Genomic DNA, 21401 nt, shown 5'->3' on the forward strand with positions numbered 1-21401 from the left:
GGAGGATGGATACCTGTTGTCCAATCTATGAGCTCCAGAATGAACTGGGTTTAAGGCTTGATCTTTCAGCAAGAAATCTAGCCAGTAAACCCAAAGGAAAAAAGGCAGCTTTTAGCCATTGAAGTGTACCTTTCCCTGGCAGAGCACCACAGGCAAGGAGGGAGGGGAAAAGAGAAAAGAGAAGAGGAGAGCAGGGGAGGGGAGGGTAAAGGAGCTGCTACTCACAGATTGTTTGTTCTTTGTTCTGAAAGACGACCGTGACATCAAGATGATGACATGACTTGCAGTTGACTTTGATTTGAGTGAGGGAGAACTGTGCAAGGTCACCAGCCTCACTTTCTCCTCCAAAGTCATCTGGGTCCAGTGGCCAGATATTCATCAGAATAACTGGAGATGGCCCAGGATGCAATGGGAGACCCTAGCCATTTTAGTCTTCTTTAAGTAGTTACTCAAGGGATGGCTTCTTTAATAAAAAATCAAACTAGGAGGGGAAGACCTTCAGGGTTCCTGGGTAAAAGAGAAAGCTACCATTTAGTATTTACAATCACTCTATGCTAAGAGGGTGGGGACCTGTTGTCTAAACCATGAGCTCCAGAGTTAATTGGGTTTAAGGCTTGGTCTTTGAGCAAGAAATCTAGCCAGTAAATCCAAAGGAAAAATAAAACTACTTAAAGAGGCCTATTCATTGAATGGGTGTATCTCACTCAAAGTGAGAATCTTAGCCTACAATGGCCAGGGTCTTCCATTGCATCCTGGGACATCTCTAGTCATCTTGATGAATATCTGGCCACTGGACTCAGATGGCTCTGGAGGAGAAAGTGAGGCTGGCGACCTTACACAGCCCTCCCTCATTCAAATCAAAGTAAACTGCAAGTCATGTCATCATCTTGATGTCACGGTCCTCTTCAAGAAAGCACAAACACAGCAACTAGATTACCTCAAGCACTTCCTATGTAGTCCCTTAACATATTTCAAATCCCTTTTATAATGCTGGTATGGTGGGAACAGAGGGTCAAGGAGCTGGGGGTGGAATAAGCTTTCCAAATTTCTTTTATAACATTGTTCTAGGGGTGGTGGAGAGGATCAAGGAGGGGGGTATATAAGCTTCCTCACTTCAGTGGAAGTTAGGGAGGTAGAGTTTGGCTTGATATGAGGGGGAAAACATTTTATTTTTGAATTGTGCAAAAGTGTAATATTCTGCCTTGGACTGGTGAAGTCTGTGACACTGTAGATTATCAAGGTGAGTTTGGCTTCCTAATTAGCTAATTTTCAGGAAAGCTACATCAAGGAATCCTGATCATCAGGTACCCATGGGACTTTGTTATTGTTGTTCAGTTGTTTGGCTCTTTGTGACTCCGTATGGGGTTTTCTTGGCAAAGATAACCAGAAAAAAAATGGTTTGCCATTTCCTTCTCCATCTCATTTTACAGATAAGGAAACTGAGGCAAACAGGGTTAAGTGACTTATCCAGGGATGCAAAAACAGTCAGTGTATGAAGCTGGATTTAAACTCAGGTCTTCCTCATTCCAGACCCTGAGCTTTATCGACTGCACCACCTAGTTGCCCCAAGTTCCTTCTATCTTGATACCTGGAGCATGGGATTATTGTGTTATTTTGATCTGACTTCTGTTTCATGAAGTTGGTATATTTTACAGGCATAATTCAACTCTATTGTATGCTATATGTAAACCATGGAATAATAGATCTCTGATTAATAAAAACAATTCACTTTTATATATCACTTTAAGTTTTGCAAATATTTTCCTCACAACCACTCTCTGAAGTAGATAGTACAAGTATTGTTATCCTTACTTTTAAGCTGAGGAGACTGAGGACTATAGAAATTAAGTGACTTGCCCAAGAACACATGGAGAGAAAGTGATCATAAGCTCCACAGCTAGAAGGGATCTTGGAGATCACTTAGTCCAATTCTATCATTTTGTCACATATAGTTTTATCTTAATTTAATAAATTTTATTGATGTCTTTTTTATATCACAGTCAATTCTGAATATCTTGCAATTTTCCCTCACTTCCAACTAAAGAATTCCCTCACTAAAGAAAGAAAAGAAAGATAGTTAAGCAAAAATAATTTGCAGTCAGTGACTATGTTGATCATACACAAAACTTTGGTCTCATAGTTTTCCATCTCTTAGCTCAGAGGAGACGGGTGTGTTCCCTTTTCTATTCTTCACTTTAAAAGTTAAGAAGATTGAATCCCAGAGGAAAGTGACTTGTCTAAGGTCATATAAATAGTAAATAAGTGAGAGAGCCAGTTTCCTTACTGCTACCATCTCCTTTCTCCCCTAGTTTTTTTTTTTTTTCCCGCATTATCCTGCTTCATCTCATATCAGATTAGATTGAATACTGGTATCTTGCAATTAGTTCTTTCTAATTGAAGAAGTTAAAAGATGGCAGAAAGAACTTTATTGTTGGTGTTGATGGCAATCTGGTCAGGAGGTGGGCTGTCCTAGAAAAACCTTTATTTGGAGTCAGAAGAGCTTGGTTCCAATCTTGTATTTGTTAAATTGTTAACTATAAAAACCTTGAACAAGTCATTTAACCTCTCTGAGCCTCAGTTTCCATTTACAAAATGAGGGTATTGGATTAGGGAACCTCTTAGATTCCTTTCAATTCTCAATATGTGTTCCTCCATTATTGAAGAGGGTATTCTTATCATACAAATGAGGCAAGATAAAAATCATGATATTCTGATCCCAATCCTTGTTCTTTTCAGGTGAGCTACACTGCCATGAATGTGTGTGTATGTGCTCATTTACAACCTCTGGCTCTCTCTATTTCTGTCTCTCTCTGTCTCTCTTTATTTTTCTCTCTCTCTATGTCTCTCTTTTCCTCTCTATCTTGATCTTTGTCTTTCTGTCTCTTTCTCTGTCTCACTGTCTCTCTTTGTCTCTTTGCTCTCTCTCCGTCTCTGTATGTATGTGTACATATATACACACACATACACACACACACACATACATCACAACTCCTGCATAAACAATGGAACCTTATTTTTCTCTTTCTCCTTATTAAATATTACATAGATTTGCTATAAAAAAGTTATACTTCCTACCATAACCCCAACTATTCTTTATGAAAAGACCTTATTTCTCATGATATTTTCACAGTTACATATTGGCATAGATAGGGGGATAAGGTGGGGAGTATTTTTCAGAAGGTGCAAATAAAAGTCCAAAAAGTTCAGGATGGAAGCCTGGGTCAATTATTAAACTTTCACATGGTCATATACAGTTCTGGGTTGAAAGTAGGACATACAACACCAAGAATATCTAATTGTGAATCAGAAGATATAGTACTTGTTTCATACTAGGACCAAGCTTTGTCATTAACTAGCTTTATGAAGTTGACTAAATCACATCTGGAAAAAGACGGGCATTGGACTAGATGAACTTCTAGTTTCCTTCTAGACTCCTTCTAGTTTCGACATTCTATTTTCAACTTTGAGACTTCTAACCAGCACTAAGCATCACATATGCTCATAATCATGGGGATAAGGTAGCGTCCATTGTTGCTTACCTTTGCTCTAATGTACAAAATAATTGTCTGGGAAGAATTAAGGCAATATAAATATGCCTTGTGCCTCTCCCTCTCCCCATTGTTTCTCAGGAGATATCATCAGCTTGAGGAAGCCAAATTTTCATGTAGAAAGTGGTTAAAGTTCATTAAGACTAATAAACAATTATAAAGTTGTTTGTTAAGATCATTAAGTGAGTGTAATAAAAGAAAGAGAAGATATAACCATCTCTCAATTTGTAGAATAGATTTGTGCCTGAAAAGAATTACTAAAGAATGAAATTCTGATTATTGAACTTGTTTTTTTATTTACTATTATTAGATCCTGAGCTCCTCAAGAGTAAGGGTCTGTATCTTTTTATCCTTACATCTTCAACACTCATCACAGTGCCTTTAATATAATTTGGGTTTAATAGATGCTTGTTAGACTCTAACTTTTTGTTGTTGTTCTTAAGTTTCTTTCCAAATCTAACATTCTTTGGTTGTAATGGGCAGGGATAACTTGAAGGGTATAATTAATTTTAATGATGTCATTATCAGATACTCTAAATATATTTCCATATTAAAAAGATAGGCCTTCTTTGAAGGATATAGTTAAGTAAGGCAAGTTGCCATCACATCTTTTATAGGCAATTTGAAATTATAGGAAACATAAACTTTTATTAAAGAATACCATCAATGAACTTCTACATCTAGTAATTTCTCCTCATGTTTAAGGGGGGAAAAAAAGTTAAGACCTAGTATATTACTGATTTAATAAATGGAGAAACTGAGGTCAAGAAATACTAGTCCAAAGTTTCAAGACAAGTTCTTACCAGAACATAATTCTGAGCCTGGAATCCTCAGCTTCCAGGATGATGCTGTCATCCTTTTATACTGCATTCCCTCTTTTATGGGGGAGGTCTGAGTCATTCACTCATTCTCAAAATCTGCATACTTTCTAGAATACACATTCACTGTTGGCTCCTACTCTTTTACCAAGGGGGCAGGAGTAATCTGAAGGCTCTGGAATAAGCAAAGGGCAGCTAGGAGGATTGAAAGGCACGTTTCAGACAACAAAGCCCTTTTTCAGATTGTAATTTCATCTTCATGTTCCATTATGTTATCACATATGTAAGGATCATACGGCATATTTTTATCACTACTTTATTTGAACAGACCAGCAGCTAATAATTTATAATCCACTACTGTTAACTCATTTTGACTTGTGAAACATTTTGGGGAAAAAAGCTGATTTGCCATTAGGGGGAGCTTTTGAGTTCTTTCAAGAGTGGAAAAAAAGACTATATGTACATGTATGTATATACATATATACATACATATACATATTTGTATATACGTCCCTGTTCAGAAACAGATCCACTGAACAGCAAACAGCCAGACTTTTCTTACCTGTGGCTACAGCTATGGTAGAAGATTCAAATTTCATGTATTTGAAAAAATAAGCCAGATTAATCTCATATTTTTCTAAGGTTAAAAGCATTAACAAGCAATAATATATATGTATATATATTATATATAATATATACATGTTTTTAAATTTCTTAAGCAAGTCTTTGGGAGCATTCAGAGATCCATCCTACTGCATCCACAGCTGAAAGGCAAGGGCTCTGGGAGATGCCTCTTTTCCTTTTCTTCTGATGATTCGATGAGGACTTTTGAAGCAACGTTTTCTTTAGCTGTACACCATTGCACTGAGGGGAATTGAAAAAAGGGGAGTCTTCATCCTTGAATAACTTTAAAGAAATAATAAGAGGGAAGAGGAGAGGAGAGGAGGAGAGGAGAGAGAGAGAGAGAGAGAGAGAGAGAGAGAGAGAGAGAGAGAGAGAGAGAGAGAGAGAGAGAGAGAGAGAGCAATTTAAAAAAAAAATCTGAGAATCAAGTTTCAGGACTCTTTATGTGCTGTGCAGCAAAGGATGAGGTTTACCAGCAAAGTGCAAAGGGGATCTTGAGAGAAGAAATAGATTTTTTTTCTTTTGCCAGAAAAAAAAAAGAGGAATGTGTGTTTTGAACTGGATTAAGAAGGAAAGCTGGGGAGACTGCAAAGGGGTGTGTGTGCAGAATTTCATTAAATTGTTACCTTAACATTGTCTTCTTTAAAAAAAAAAAAAAAAGAGGGGGAGGGAAGGGGAGGGAGAGGAGAAAAAGAAGAAAAACATAGCCAAAGTGGTGGAAGGCTGTGCAGCTATCTGCTTCTTCCAACTGATTGATTAGTCATGAATCCCGCAGTTTTAATAGGGAATCATTCAATTGGGAAGGTGGACCGCCCTTGAGTAGATTAGCATATTCTTGTTTACTCGTCTTCTGAGGGGCTTTTTTTTCCCTCTTTTCTTTCATTTTGTGAAGAAGGAGGGAGGGGGGCTGGGGGAAGAAGGGGGCTGTGGCTTGTGTTATAAAGGAAGCAAAAAAAATAAATAAATTAGAGCATCTTTTTGGGGGGGAGGGAATTCAGTGTATCCGAGTCTTGGGGACGCTGCTTTTTTTTTAAGAAGGAGAAATAATATCAAATCAAATCAAATCAAATAAAGGCAAAGAAACCCCATCAGAGAAATAGAAAAGAAGGCATCCCAGCTGTGGAAAAAAAATAAGGCAGATAAAGGAGGGAAGAAAAAATTGCAAACCAGGAGGAGTTTGATTGTATTTTTAAAAGGGAGGGGGGATAGATACCTTTAGAAAGGAAGAAAGAAAGAAATAAAAGACAAGTTAAAGGAGGACCAAGTACCCAAGAAGGGTGAAAGAAGAAGAGAAGAAAGTCGAGGCGAGGAGGAGTCCAAAGCTGGCAGGTCGGAAGGATTTGCAGGGGAGAAGGGGGGGGAATATTGGAAATGCAGCTCTGGAGTTTGGTGCTGACTTTGGGGCTTCTCTGTGGAGCTCTGGCCAGCGGAGCCGAGTGTGGGATGGACGAACGCTCACGCAGGGCTAGAAGGGACACGCGGCCGAGCCGCCACCTCCACTCGGCCGCTCCCGGCACCTGTGCCACCAGGTTAGCCCGCGGCCGCCACTCGCCCTCCGGCTGGGAACCTCTCCGTGCCCCCCGCAGGCGGCAGCAACGGGAGGTGAAGGGCGAAGAGGACTCTCTCATCCCGAGCCGGGCGCTCTATTTCAGCGGACAAGGCGATCAGCTGAGGCTGAAAGCGGATATCGAGCTGCCCCGGGATGCGTTCACGCTGCAAGTGTGGCTTCGAGCCGAGGGAGGACAGAGGTCCCCGGCTGTCATTGCTGGTAGGTGGCCCGGCGGCCGCTGCCCCGTCGCCTTTCCTCCGGGCGGCGGACCTCGGGGCGCGCGCGCGCGTCTCTGTATGTGTGTATGTGTGTATATGTTTGTGTGTACGTGTGTGTGCGCGCGCGTGTGTGTGTTTGCAGGGGGAGGGAGAGGAGAAAGAGGCAGAAAATCTCCTATAGCTTGTGCACATGGGAGTGTGTGTTTGTGTGTGTTTCTCCGGAACTGCGTGCGTGTCTTTGTGTGTCCGTGCGTCGGCCTCGCTCGTGTGTCAGGCTTTTGCACCGGGATCCCTTAGGGATGACCGGACAGGTCCTTTGTTTGTTTGTTTGTTTGTTTTCAAGAAAAGCTAAAAGTAGGCACATGCCCGGCTTTCCTGTAAAGCCTGCTTTTTGTCCGCGAGAAGAGCCGTCCCCCAAAGTGTTTTTAGAAGATGAAATGGCAGGACCGAAAACTACCCCGGTGTCAGTCACCTATTTGGATCTAGGGATAAACTACCCTGGGCAGCTGCCTGGGGGGGCGTGTGTGTGTGCGTGCCTGCCCGCGCGCGTGCGGGTGGTGGCGTGGTTCTGATTGTTTTCCACTTTTTATTGGGGTATCCCCCTTTATTTCAGCCCCATTACCCCCTCGAGACTGACAGGGGTGGAGGCTGTGCTTTCTAAAGAGCTATAAAGGAAGATGTTATTCTGAGAACGTAGTAGCCCAATTAGCGGGGAGTCGCTTTGCCTTCGGCCGCGCCGAAACACTCCCCCTTGGAAACACGGCTGTAGCGCTTGGCTGGCGTCCTATATTTTCCCCCTTTAAAAATCACAAGTCTCATGCAAATTGGTTGAGGGTCAACTTGCTTAACGAAGACCTTTCGGAACTCAGCCTACTGGAATCTGACCATACTGACCAATATGACACTTTTCTTATCTGCATTTTATGATCCTGTAATGAATTTGAATATTCTGCGGACATCTTCCTCCCTTGACATGCCCCCCCCCCCCCCCATGAAGTTCTAGTGAAATTGGACACTTAAGGAGGGTTAGAAACCATAAAGTAGCTTATAAAAGCATTAACATCCATCTTTTCTCTAAATGAACCTGTAGAAGTGCCCTTAATAAAACTGGGGGGGGGGGGGGGAGGGAAGAAGAGGAAGGGAGGGGAGAGCTTTCAGTCCTCGGGCTAGGAGAATCCCTAATACCGAGAAAGAACTTTCCCCGTCCCAGGATGCCTTAAAGAGATAGTAAGGGGTTCCCCTTTCTCTTTTGAGATAGTAGTTACACTCTGCAAACAAGTGGATACTTTCTCCTCCCTCCTCTCTCGTTGAGGGGAGGGGAGATGGAGAGGGGGAGGAGAGAAAAAGTCTTCATCATTCCTGTCAGTGAGTATGGTATCCAATGATTTCCTCACTCTTAAGTCATTTTCGACTTTGAAAATATTTCGGTTTCTCTTGTCACCTTTTCATCTTTGTCCTATTTTCTTTTTTCCCCTGGCTTTGTTGATCTTAGTCAAAAATCCAGGGTTCGAGTCCCGTTTCTCCCGACTTTTTAACTTTGTGACCTTGGCCAAGTCATTTCTCTTCCGAGTATCATTTTCTTCAGCTTTAAAATTTTGGACTAGGTGACCTCTAAGGTCCCTTTCTAGCTCCATATCCTGATACTAAGTTTGCTACTTTCTCCATTTCTTTTCCCTCCGCACCCCCTACCCCCCAACCTCCAAAGAGCTCTTCTCTCTCTAGGGGAAAAAACAAAACAAAACACTGCCCTTACTTTCCCCCATATCTGGCATCTGTTGTGCTCTTTCTGAAGGCTGTCTCTGAAAGAACTCAGTCAAAGTTTATCTATGAATGGGGATCCCAGTCCCCTCACTTTCAGCCAAAGTCGGGAGGACACAGCCGGGATGAGTAATCTCGGGCTGCACAGAGGTTATTACCAACAATAATACTATTTATGGAGTGTTGTATGTTTGCATCACTTTTACAAACATATAAAAGCCACACAGAGACCCTGGCTCGAAGGATCTTAAAAATATTAGGTCTTTTATTCTCAAACTATACTTTCACTACCAAGGTTCTGATAGCTTCCCTTGTGGTGAAGAAAGCCAGAGAACAGGTTTAGACAGATATCATCAATGAAATGCATAGTAAATGTATTTTTTTTTAATACGACACCTGGCGTGCCACATGAGTCTGTTTTACAAGTATCTGTAATTCAGACAAGGGACCTCTCTTCACACACACTCTCTCTCATGAACCAAGATTGTTGCAGTAAAATACTTTAATTGGATGGGGGAGGTTAGGTTATTGCTTGTATAAAATACCTGGCCCATTTTATGTGTGGAAATCACATTCCTCTCAAAAAGCAGTGCTGTCCCGTAGCACCAGAAAGCCTGGAGCTTTCCTCTAGAGGATTCTGGCGATTTTCCCCCCTTCTCCAGCTGAAGACAAGCCAGATTTGGCTGTGTGTAAACACCTGGAATGAAGCCAGAGAAGGACTCATTCTGAGTGTCCTCCACACAGTACAGCCTCTTGGACTAAGGAGAACCTGCTCCTTCCTTGAATTAAAAAAACAAACAAACACAGAGGTCCCTGGCAGACAGACTTGAGGCTGGATCTCTCTCTCTCTCTCTCTCTCTCTCTCTCTCTCTCTCTCTCTCTCTCTCTCTCTCATAAGTTTTGAATTGGAGTGTAAAGGCTGATGTGAGTTGTCTTTTTTTTTTTTAACTAAAGCTTTTAGAATCAGTGCTTTCCCTGCCCGCCCACCCCCAACTAAACCTGAATATCTCAGTGAACACTGTTCTGTTACTGACCACCTGCCTAGAGGAACTATAGAATCCCCTTTGAATGTACAGAGCAGAGGGTGTTGTTTCTTTAAGTTATTACAAGCCAGGAATCCCAGGTTACCAGTCTCCAGAGAGAGGTGCCCAGCAGGGACTGCGCTGCTATTTCAGGCAAAGAGTTTCTGTTTTGCTGTCAGGCCAAACTTCCTTACATCACCCTCTGCTGCAGGATTCAATTTGGTTTCGTAAAGGGCTAATTTTACAGCACTGTTAACCAGGTTCGTCATGGGGTTGGGCCAGACCTCTCTTCCCTGTAGGCGGGCCCAGGGTCCAGAGTGTGCGTGTGTGTGTGTGTGTGTGTGTGTGTGTGTGTGTGCAGGGATGCTGTCCCTTCGAAGACTTTCCTACCATTCTGAAAAGTAGAGCAAGGGAGGAAAAAAATTACACTTTTGCATCTGACCTTCAGAACAGGCACAGACCTCTTCAGATGAAGGCAGGGTACAGTCTTGTCTGTGCCAAGGCAAAGCCAGGCCTAGAAAGTTGGTTACTTATGCTTGCCCAGGGCTACTCACCAATGCTACAGGCTTCTTTTACAAATACCTCATCACTTCTCACCCCATACCACCATTGAACTACCACCACCCAGGCAGACCTACCCTTCCAGAGAACCAACTGTGAGCCTTTTCTTGGGAATAGATGGTTTCGGACACTGCCTCTTCCTTTTGGTAGGACTTCAGGCTCCTCACCCCACCCCCTTGGTGAACCTCCTGTTAGCACAACAATAGGGTCAATTTGCTTGGGACAGCTGGGGGGCTTGAGCAGTTAATCTGGTTAGTTTCTTAGAATCTGGGAGATAAAATGAAATGTGGACCTGGCTGGTAATATGGATTACCACTGGAAACTTTGGTTTGGAAAGAGAAAGTGGTTTGACCCTGCAGGCCCTTGCTCTTTACACAAACTCAGTCCATAACTTCATTTAGAGATAGGTCTATGGTTCCTTCAGGTTGTCAAGGGAGTCGAAACTAGAGCTCCTGAAGAACATAACTTAATAACTGATACGTACGCTACTTTGTGAGGCACACAGAGGCATTTTCTCCATTTTAAAAAGGGGGAGACTGAGGCATAAAAAGTGATTTATGCCAGTTTATTCAGTCAATCACTTTTTCAATAAATATTTAAATACCACTTTGTGTGGTACACTATGACCAGCACTTAGCAGTGCCTGGCACACAGTAGGCACTTAAGAAATGTTGATTGACTGCACCAAAAGTGAAAATTATTCTTTACTTTTATAGTACTTTTGAGTTTTAGTAACTCTTTAATTTACAATAATTCTGCAAAATACTTTCACAAGTGGTTTTACTGTTGAGGCATTTCAGCCCAGCTGTGTCCGGACCTCATTTGGGCCCAAAGCCACGCACTACAGCTAGTACATGGCAAAGCTGTTGCATTAATCCAGATCCTGAGACTCGAAATCCCAGATTCTTTTTGCTATGTCTGCATCTGAATCCTGACCCTGTGACTTTAGGCAAGTACCCTTAACTCTTTGGGACTTAGATTAGGAAAAGATAGGATCTGGAGTAGTGACTTCATTAATATAGGGAGCTCCCAGGTAAGACATCAACTCTGCAAATTTACAGTCGAGAGACATCCTCCAGGTCACGCAGCCTGTATTTTGAGACAACTGGGACTTGAACCCAGATCTTCCTATATCCAAAGATAGATTTCTGTCCACCATGCCCTGTTGCCTTTCTGACCTCCTCTTAACCGTTTATATAATAAAGGATCTGTACTATTTGATTGAGCTTTATGATTCTTTAACTATCATTAGATTCTTTTTGAAAATAGAGATTACCCAAACATCCTCTTTTACCTTACCTCCTTACAACTTCAGTTCCTTCTTTGTAACTTTCTTCTCTGTGCATTCCCACAGTTCAAATGGGATGAAGAATTTGGATGGATACAGTTGGAATTTCCTGATTTGACCCACTTTTCCTCCCCAATTCACTTTGTTTGACCTGTTTAAAAAAAACAAACAAAAAAACCAAAGCATTGCTGCTCAACATTCATTCAACAAACACTTATTAAACACTTACTGAATGCAGGGCCCTCTGTCCCTTAAACTGAAGATATAAAATTTTAGATTCTAAGTACTGGACAGAGCACTTTGTGAAGCTGAAAGGGGAGGTTCCTTCTTGGACATTTTGTTTTAGGGGGTTTCATCACTATATTTCTTAAGAGATCAGGTATAACCCAAAGCCACAGGACTCTGGTGCATGTTCACCACTTCATCTCACCCTTGACCTAGAGGGACCACCCTGGACAGAGAGAGTTGGAGGAGGGCCTCAGGGGTCATTCAGGCCTCTGGCCTTTAAGCTGAATCCCTGAATAAGAGAGCCAATTAGTACTGGGGTGAGGGGGAGTGTGTGTGTGTGTGTGTGTGTGTGTGTGTGTGTGTGTGTGTGTGTGTGTGTGTGTGTGTGTGTGTATGTGTGTGTGTGTGTGTGAGAGAGAGAGAGAGAGAGAAAGAGGGAGAGGGAGAGGGAGAGGGAGAGAGGAGGGAGTGGCTTGACTATGAGGAAGAATTCCTCCCTCTCCCCTCTCTCTCATAAGCCTCCTCTCCACCCCCACCTTCCCAACCCCCTTGAGAATGGGAAACGAAACCCCTAACTCTCTTTGGTCCAGGTCACTGAACCATCTGTCAGACACCTTGTCATTTGTGACATGTCTCTGTGTGACTGATTTCTACGCTTCCTTTCAGAACACCCTTGGTCTCCTTCTGCATTGCTTGGCCCTTGAACCACCATTCAGTCAGGATGAATGAATGGGATGGAGTCTATTGGTATCTGGGTTGTTTTGTTCGACTGTCTTTTACCCAAAGGAAGGCAAGGGTGGCCTTGTACCTAAATGACTTAGTCTGGACAACCCAGTAGTTTGGTTTGAGGGGCCCTGGGAAGGTCTTTTTCCCCACCCAGGTAACCCTAGGCTTGAAATTCTACTCTTGAAAATTCGTTTCCTTCTCCCTGAGGCTCTCTTTTAAAATGCAAATCCTTCTGAAAGGGGTCATTGGATTTAGGACTAGTAGTGACCTCCTAGATCTTCTAATCCAACCCCCTTGTTTTAAATATATGTAGGCTGAGGCCCAGAGAAGGGAAGTTACTTCCCTGGGGTCACACAGGTAGTAAGTAACAGTACTGGGATTCCAACTTTCTGTCTTCTAATACTAATTCTCTGCCCTGTCTCATCTCGCTACTAGCACAGGAATTAGTTTACCAGTTCCTTTGAGGAAGTAATATGAATTCGAGAACATTAGGGGCTTTGAAAGAGAAAGATAAAGAAATAGGAAGAGTTCTGGAGAAACCCAATATATAGCAGAATATATTCTAGGCTGGAAATCAGGAACCCCAAGATTTATCCTAACTCTGCCATTAATTTAGTGTGTAACTTTATTTTTTGAGCCTCTGTTTCCTTCTCTGTAAATGAGGGGGCTTGAACTATGGCTCTATTCAACTCTCCTGGCTCAAACATGTTCTTAGGTCTCTTCCAGCTTTAATATTTCATGTTCTAAAATCCTTCCATCTCTAAGATTCTATGTTCTAGAGTCCCTTCCAGGTCTAACGGTCTATGTTCTAGAGTTCCTTTCAGGTCTAATGTTCTATGTTTGAAACCCTGTTTCTTTTGGTTTTGATGTTTTCTGTACTCTTATAAATTTCTCTAGGCTTATTAAAAGTTCTTTCCAGATCTAACATTCTATGCTTTCTATTATTTCACCATTTTGTCCAAGGTCTCTTTTTCCTAAGCCCTATTCTCCGTTGTGTTGATGTTTTAAGACTACAGAAGTTCCTTCCATGTGTAATGAAGCTCTTGATATAGTAATGCAACTCCTATTCCATCAAAATATTTCATCATATCCTTGTGTGAGGAAGGTAGTATACTTTTCATTAACCAAACACTGAGCCTGGAGTCAAAGGACTGGTTTAAATCCTGGCTTTGATACTGACTTGCTGAATGACTTTGGCCAGTTGTTTAATCTCACTAGCCCTCAATTTCTTTATCTATAAGGCCTGTGTGGGAGGTGGATTAGACTAAATGAGCTCTCAAGCTCCATACGGATTCTAAATCTTACCATACTTATTTTAGAGATGGGGAGACTTTGGTTAATAGAGAGTGAAGTAAATAGTCCACATCCATGTCCGATTTTTGCCCAAGCTTCTGATCCAAGTCTAGAACCCTTTCCACTTGACCATACATACCTCCCAGGGAAGTAGAGCATGTCTTACTTGGAAACTGTGCCCTTCTACCATGCTCATTTCAAGTGCTTGCCCCTGAGCTTTGAGGCAGTTTTCTTATTGTCAACTAAAGGCATCTCCCATTTCTAACATAAAGGATTTAGTTGCTAATGAATGCTGTGTATTTTCCTGTATTTTTCTTTGAAGAACGGTTTCAAAGCATGTGATGGGGGGAAAAGCCAACTCAACAACAATTGCATGGTTCAGGCTGAGGTAACTAGTACTGAGAGAAGTTTTGAGGCTGCTTATTACCTTTTTCTACATGATTTCAGAGCTGGGACTAGGAGTCAGAAGACAGGTTCTAGGTCTACCTTGGTCATTTGAGCAAATTGCTTTACTTACCTGTCTTGGCCTGAATTTCCTCATCTATAAAATTGGGGTTTGACTAAATGATTTCTAAGGTCCTTTTCAATTCTGAATCTTATGAGGCTAGGATTGCTTGGGGTGGGGGGGGGGGGGAGGGAAGGAGACCCTTGCTGTGGGCATTAATTACAAAATTTGAAATAGAGATCCCTGAGTAAAAGGCACCAAAGTAGTCCCAGAGGGGTACTTCCTGTGGCACTCTCTATCCATCATTCATTTTGCTAAGCCCTTGATCCCTCAAATCCCAATAGTCCCTAATTAAACAAAACCTACTCTAGCCAGATCCCTGTCTCCCCTCCATACACTCCCCCCAGCCTGCTGTTTAAACCTTTGATATCATTCTAATAGGGTAGTTTCACAGATTAAAATGTTTAAACTGTTTCTGCCATCTGGGGTCATCTTTCCCTCCATTTTATCCTGCCTTCTGCCGGAAATCTCCAGCCAAGGGGATATTCTCCATTAATACCTGCTCATCTCCCATCCCTGGAATATCTCTCCAGCTCCCTCTCTTGCATGCATGCACAATTCCCAAGGCCCTTTGATTTTTCTCAGATCAATAGAGCATTTAAACTCCAATCATAAAGAAAAGAAAGGGTGTTTATTCTCCTAAATTGTTTGACAGGAATGCAGACGCCTGCAAAAGGGGCAGGGGGTGGGGGTGGGGGGAGGGCCGTGTGGTCCACTCATTGTTTACAAGGAGTTTGTCATTCAAGTTTCTGGAAGTCTAGAGTTCTGGAAGCCCATTGAAAAGGCAGGTAGGAAGGAAACTTGGGGTGGCATATGTGTTTGTGGGTGTGAATACGTGTGTGTGTGTTCACTTTTGAGGGGTAGAGGTGATAGGGAAGGCTGATGAGAAGGTATAAAACAGGAGAGAGTGTGAGAATAGAAAATTAGGCAATAATTTTCTCCATTTGGATTGTTTCCATTCAAATTCAAGACCTGTTTCAGTCTTGTCTCTTCATATCTTTTCCATCCCAGTTAGAGGAGAAAAAAAAATTTTATTTTGCACACACAGCTCTCCTGTTTCTTCTGCAACTTTCCTCCCTCGTTTTTCTTCTCATCTTCTCAGTTGCTGATTTGAGCCTCTTTGGCCCTTGCAGGCCTATCTGTTCTTCTGGTATCCTCTCATTTCCCTCTTTACTGGTTAAAGGGCCTTTCAGTCTATTTCCCTTTGGTCTGGCAAGCCTTATAGCGACCCCTGTGACCTCAAGATCTCAGACCATCTATTCATTGGCCACCCTTTGAGGAGAATGAGCCTTCTTCCTTAGAAGTGCTAGGATCAGCTCCCCTGGATAAAGGCATAATTAGCAGATCCTTTGGGAAAGTCGTCTTTGTGGATAGTCTTGGCATGCATTGTTTTTGACATAGAAAGGGCTATCCAAGGGAGCTACTGATTCATGGCTCTGAGTATATGTGTAAAGTGTAACTGTAAAGTTAGGCAGCTGATTAACACACATCCTGGAACTCACATGTCAAAGTGACTGCTGTCCCTTTCAAGACAGAATCGTGGAATTTTAGAACAAAAAGGGACTGAGCCTTAGTGGTGGTTGGAGAAAGAACAACAGACCTGAAATCAAAGAATTCCTGCTCCTGCTCCGTAGTCCTTATGGGACTGGGTAAATTGCTTAACCTCTTTGGGACTCAGTTTTCCTTTTCTATAGAATGAATAATTTGGGTCAATCTCTTCAAGTCCCTTTTATCTTTAAATTCTGTGAAATCATCTAGTCCAACCATTTAATTTTACTGATTAAAAAAAAAAAACAGAGATTATAAGACGTGAAGTGACTTTTCTAAAATCATGTGGTCAATGGAGAATCTGTAGAGATCTCTATTCCTAGATTTATCATTATATATCTAATATATAAAAGACAAAGTGATATATACACACACATACACACATACACACGTGTATATGAGTGGATATAGTGCTATGGCAATATCTGTATCTATATCTATAGAGATATCTATCTTTCTTTATAAGGGATATCTATTTGAATATCTCTTATCTACATGTGATGTCTGTGTACATAAAGATGTATAGACATATCACTATATAGAAATCTTTCCATACATATATTCTATGTTTATAATTTATCTAGAGATATCTGCATCTAGAGGTCTATGATATATCTTCACACACATATATATGTATATGTGTGTATGTGGACAGTATATGTACATGTGTGTGTATAAATTTTAGTGCTTTAAGCTTTAATAACTTAAAATTAATCTAAGACTTACAAAAATGTGTAATGTGCTTTAACGTTAACAAAAGTGCTTGACAAATGGTATCTCACTTGAAATTTACTTAAAATTTATAAACACATGTATATACACATTTATACATATGTGTGTATGTGTGGTTGATAAGTAAAAGAAATATTTTTGATTGATTGTTTCAGTATACACAGGCATGCTCATATGTCTCAATGTGGACTTTTATGAATATGAGACAGAGGAATTGTGAAATTCAAAACACTCACAAAATAAGGAATGGTTTGTTTGGGAATGGCAAGATGTGAAATGAAGTTGACAGGAACAGACTCAAAGCCCAGTAGATCTGGGAATGACCTTGGAACATCTATTGTTAAAACATAGAATGTTATAACTGTAAGGCAGCTTGGAATACAAGATGCTATAAAGTATCCTAGAATATTAAAACTGAAACGGGTCTTAAAAATTATAGGATCTTCGATTTAGACCTTGAAGGGACCTTAGAGACCATCTAATCCAATGCCCTTATTTTACAGATGAGGAACCTGAAACCTGGAGAGGTTAAGGGACTTGCCCAAAGCCACATAGCCACATACTGCAAAAACAGTATTAGAACCCAGGTCTTCTGACTTTACTCAGTGTAATGACCTAGGTTAATCTTTTTATTTTCCAGAGGTAATTGTAACCTAGAGAACTGAAGTGATTTTTCCCAGATCACCTGGTTAGGAAATAACAGTGCTGCTATCCAAGGACAGAACTCCTGATTTCAAGCTCAATACTTTTAATGCTATACCATACTGAGGAACTGGGAGAAATGATAATAGTGGGAAATTAGAGTTGAGGACTCATAAAAGCAAATATATTTTATACTGTGCTTCTTGAGATGTATCTTTCAGAAAGTGTAAGTTTGACTTAGCTACCTGTAAAAATCAGTTTTCCTTTCTGTTGTAGCATGATTATCCAATTTGTATTTTCATTGGTTCTTTAAGGGATTTTCTGACATGTTTTTCTCTTATTCTTCCCTTCAGTCTCTCAGTTTCCAATTTTTTTCCTCCTTTTCTTATAGTCTTTCCTGAGCACCAATCTGGAATCACCAACTACCTCTATGATATCTCAAAGTGGATCCCCCACAAGTAGCTCAAACTCAATATACCCAAAACAGAAGTCATCATCTTTCCACTAAAAACTCTCTGCTTTTCTGAACTTCCCTAATACTGACATAGGTACCATGATCCTTGAAGTCTCTTAGGCCTTTATCCTTGGCATCATCTTCAACTTCTCACTCAAACTCAACCCACACGTAATCTGTTGCCAAATCTTGTCATTTCTACCTTCATAACATGTCTTGTATGTCCTCTTCTGTCCTTTGTCACAACCATCTATACCTCATTGAAGGTCCTCATCAGTTCATGCTTTAACTGTTGCAGTAACTTTCTGGCTGTTCTTCTTGCCTCAAGTCTCCCCTCAGTCCAGTCCATTCTCCACTCAGGTGTTTCTTAAATCTGACTGTCACCCTTCTACTACATAAATTTCAATGGCTCCCTATTACTTGTAGAATCAAATATAAAACCATCTGTTTGGCTCTTAAAGCCTTGTAACATGTCCCCTTCCTAACTTTCTAGGCTTCTTACTCTACTCGACCTCAAGTACTCTGTTGGGCCATCTCCAGCCGTTCTGATCTGTCTCTGGCCAATGGATCCAGGTGGTTCTGGAGGAGAAAGTAAGGCTGGTGACCTTGCACAGCCCTCCATCACTTAAATCCAATTCATATGCAAGTCATGGCATCATCTTCCTGATGTCATGGTCCTCTTCAAGAACAAAGGACAAACCACACAAGTGCTTTATGACCAGAAATATCTATGTCTTTGTTGTCCCTTGAAGAGAACATTTCCTCTTGTGTTTCCATTTCTATCCTTTTTTTGCTGACTGTCTCCTATGCTTACAATGATCTTCCTCCTCATCTCCACCTCCTGATTTCCCTGGCCTCCTTCAAGTCCCAGTTTAGATCCTTCAGACCTTTACTGACCTAATCCCTCTATCCTACACTATTACTGCTATCTTTGTGAGGTTATCTACCATTTATAGTTTGTATATTATATGTCCATAGTTATTTGCATTTTGTTTCCTCCAACAGAATATGAGTTACTTGAGTTTTTTGTTTTTTGGGGTTTTTTTTGCCATTCTTTGTATCTCTGTCTCTTAGCAGTGTGCCTGGTATATAGAGAACTTAATAAATGCTTGTTGATCTCCTGACTTAATTGCTTTCCAAAGACCTACTGTCCTCAAGGAATGTCTAGAAGAACGATTTTTCCCTCCATTTCCCTAAAAAGGACTAGGATGCTAAAGGATTTAACATAGGAAAGTAGAGCTCAATTCCTTGTTGGGTTAATATTATCTGTATTTTCTGGTGGTGGAGTGAATAGAGTATTGAGATGAGATTCAGTGGCTCATGTTCATAGGATCAGACATAGGAAGGGACCTCAGAAGCCATTTCAGTCAACTAATTCTTTTATTTTACAATTAAGGCCAAGAGAGATTGAGTGACCAGCCCTGAAATAATACAGATTTGGAAGAACCAACATCACATAGGACTCAGGTCCCACAATTACCAAGTACACTGCTTTTTTGTGCTTTGCCTCAATGCTTCCTGGTTCTTGCCACAAGCTGGTTATGTGACCTTGAGCAAGTCACTTCATTTTTTCTAAGACCTTGGTCTCCCTATCTGTAAATGGAATTCACAGATTCATAGAATATAAGGTTCAAAACAACAACAACAACAACATTAGAGGTCCCCTCCACTGCTCTAATTTTAGCAATGAAAAACCTGAGGCTCAGAAAGTTAGACTGATTTACCTGTAGTCATAACTAAGTGACAATGCATAGAGTAGGACCCATCTCCTGCCTCCCAGTCCAGGACTTTTTGCACTGAAACAGGCTACCTAGTTTGCTGGGCTGTTGTAAGGATTAAATGAGATGAGAGGTTTAAAAATGTTTTGAAGATCATTAAAATGCTGTGTGCAGCCAATATTATTATTTTTATCCCATGAAGCACTCTAAGGCCTGTGTATGGAGAACACGAGTGCTCATTGTACTAGACTTACTCATTAGATCAATAAAAAAGGTCAATGACTGCCTAAGCACCATCAACGTAGTGCCTTGTTCATTCTTTAAAGAAACAGTGTTCCTGAAATGACTATTGGCCCTTGATGGAGGGCACTTTTTTAAGTAAACAAGAGCTATAGAATAAAACATTGCATGTGGTGAAAGAAGCAAGTTTATCAGTGGGTCAGCAAGAGGAAAATCCCTATGAAGTGGCTCAGATCTGTGAGTTCACAATTTTCTGAAGGAATAAGTAGTATTATGACTTTGTGGCGTGTGTGTGTTTGTGTGTGTGTATGTATGTGTGTGTGTGTTTGTGTGTTTATGTGTGTTTGTGGGGGAAGCTCTCAGTGTAGGGTTGTTTAGGTTGCTAAAGCATTTTCTACATGTACCTATCATATTCCCACTAGCCTTGTTAAAACAAGCATATTCATTTCATACAGTACTGCCTTTGTGTTCTCAGCAACAAACACATACTTGGGAGCCTACTGGACACAACCTGCCTGCTCGCCTCTGCCTCTCTCTCTTTCTCTGCCTTTTTCTCTCTCCCTCTCTCATCATCATCCTTCTCTCACTCTCTTTCTATATATGTCTCTGTTTTTCCCTCTCCTTCATTCTCTCCATCTTCCTCTGTCTCTTTCTGTCTCCCCTCTTCCGTCTATGTATCTCTCTATCCTTCTGTCCTCTATCTATGTTATTCTCTCCTCCCTTTCCTATCCTTCTTCTCTCTCTTTGCCTTTTCCCTCTCTGATTGCTTTTCTTCGCTTCCCTTTCCTCCTTTCTTTTCCCCTCCCTCTTTCATCTGTTTCCTTTCCCTTCTCTGTGCCTCTCTCTTTCCTTCTCTCTCCCTCTCTCTCCTTCCTGCCTTTTCTTCCCCCTTCTCTCTCACTATCTTCCCCCTCCCTCCTAAGTCAAATGCCAGCAGGAATAGCTGTTTACAAACAAAGACTCCAGGAGTCCCGTATCTGCAGGCTGAGTGTGTAGTTTAAATAAGCCCACAGAAATCTGCTCCAGACCCTGTGCTTTGAACATCCTCGCTTGACTGTGTATTTCAGTGAGCATCTCTGTGTCGAAAGCTTCCTGATTGTGCAGCTCTCCATCTGCCTTAATGTCTGGCTTCCTCTGTCTCCTTCCAGTTATTCATTAAAGCCATTAGAAGGAGGGGAATGGAAAGGCAGGCTGCTGGGAGCATCCGTCGCCAGGAAGATTTGAAAAACAAAACACAACATGGGATTTCTAGAAAACAACCAAAGAACCAAAACAAACCCACCACATTAAGGCTGTAGTAGACTGTGATGTAAATAGAGATCAGATAGACAAGCAAGTCAATTATGTGGATTTAAAAAGAATAATACCAAAAATACAGCTACAGTCCATCTAGCATCACTGAGGGAGTGTTGAATATCCACAGAGGTGGAGAGACAGTATGGCTCAGGGGGGAGGTACTGGAATGACCGGGAATCAAGGGAATCGGATGGGAACACTGTCCTTACCACCAATTAGTCAGGTGGCCTTGACTACTTCTTCATTCTTGATCTTTGTTTTCTCACTTGTAAAATAACTGGGGAGTATTAGATAATGTCTCATGCCTCTTCTATCTCTAAAATGTTATAAATCCTTGAACGATCCAGATAACATCCACCAATAGTCCAAGTGGGGTGGGTGGCACTGTTTAGTGGAAAGAACCCTGGTTTTAGAATCAGATAAAACTGGGTTAAATTCTCTGTGTGATACTTAATCCCAGTGTGACCTTGGCCCTTAAGTCACTTTGTCTTAGCTTCATTTTTTCCATCTGTAAGATGAGAGGATTGGGCCAGATCTAAAATTTTAGCACTGAAACTTTTAGAAATAGATTTTTAGCTATTTGGGATGAAACTTTTCTATAACATTCATTCTTATCCTGCTTTCTTAAATAAG

At 41.3% G+C, this 21401-nt stretch overlaps 1 protein-coding gene across 3 annotated transcripts in view; it reads left to right on the forward strand.

Annotated features, from left to right (window-relative positions):
• Positions 1-5587: 5587 nt before the first annotated feature.
• The window catches only part of PAPPA (pappalysin 1), a 287476-nt gene continuing 271662 nt past the window's right edge, over positions 5588-21401 (forward strand). For all 3 annotated transcript variants that reach the window (XR_011972082.1, XM_072631746.1, XM_072631747.1), the window contains exon 1: positions 5588-6758. Coding sequence is in view for 2 of the 3 variants with exons in the window: in XM_072631746.1 (XP_072487847.1) it covers positions 6362-6758 (397 nt within the window). In the remaining variant the exon portion in view is untranslated. The remainder of the gene's footprint in view (positions 6759-21401) is intronic.

Source organism: Notamacropus eugenii, chromosome 1 (assembly GCF_028372415.1).
Source record: "Notamacropus eugenii isolate mMacEug1 chromosome 1, mMacEug1.pri_v2, whole genome shotgun sequence".
Lineage (NCBI taxonomy): Eukaryota > Metazoa > Chordata > Mammalia > Diprotodontia > Macropodidae > Notamacropus > Notamacropus eugenii.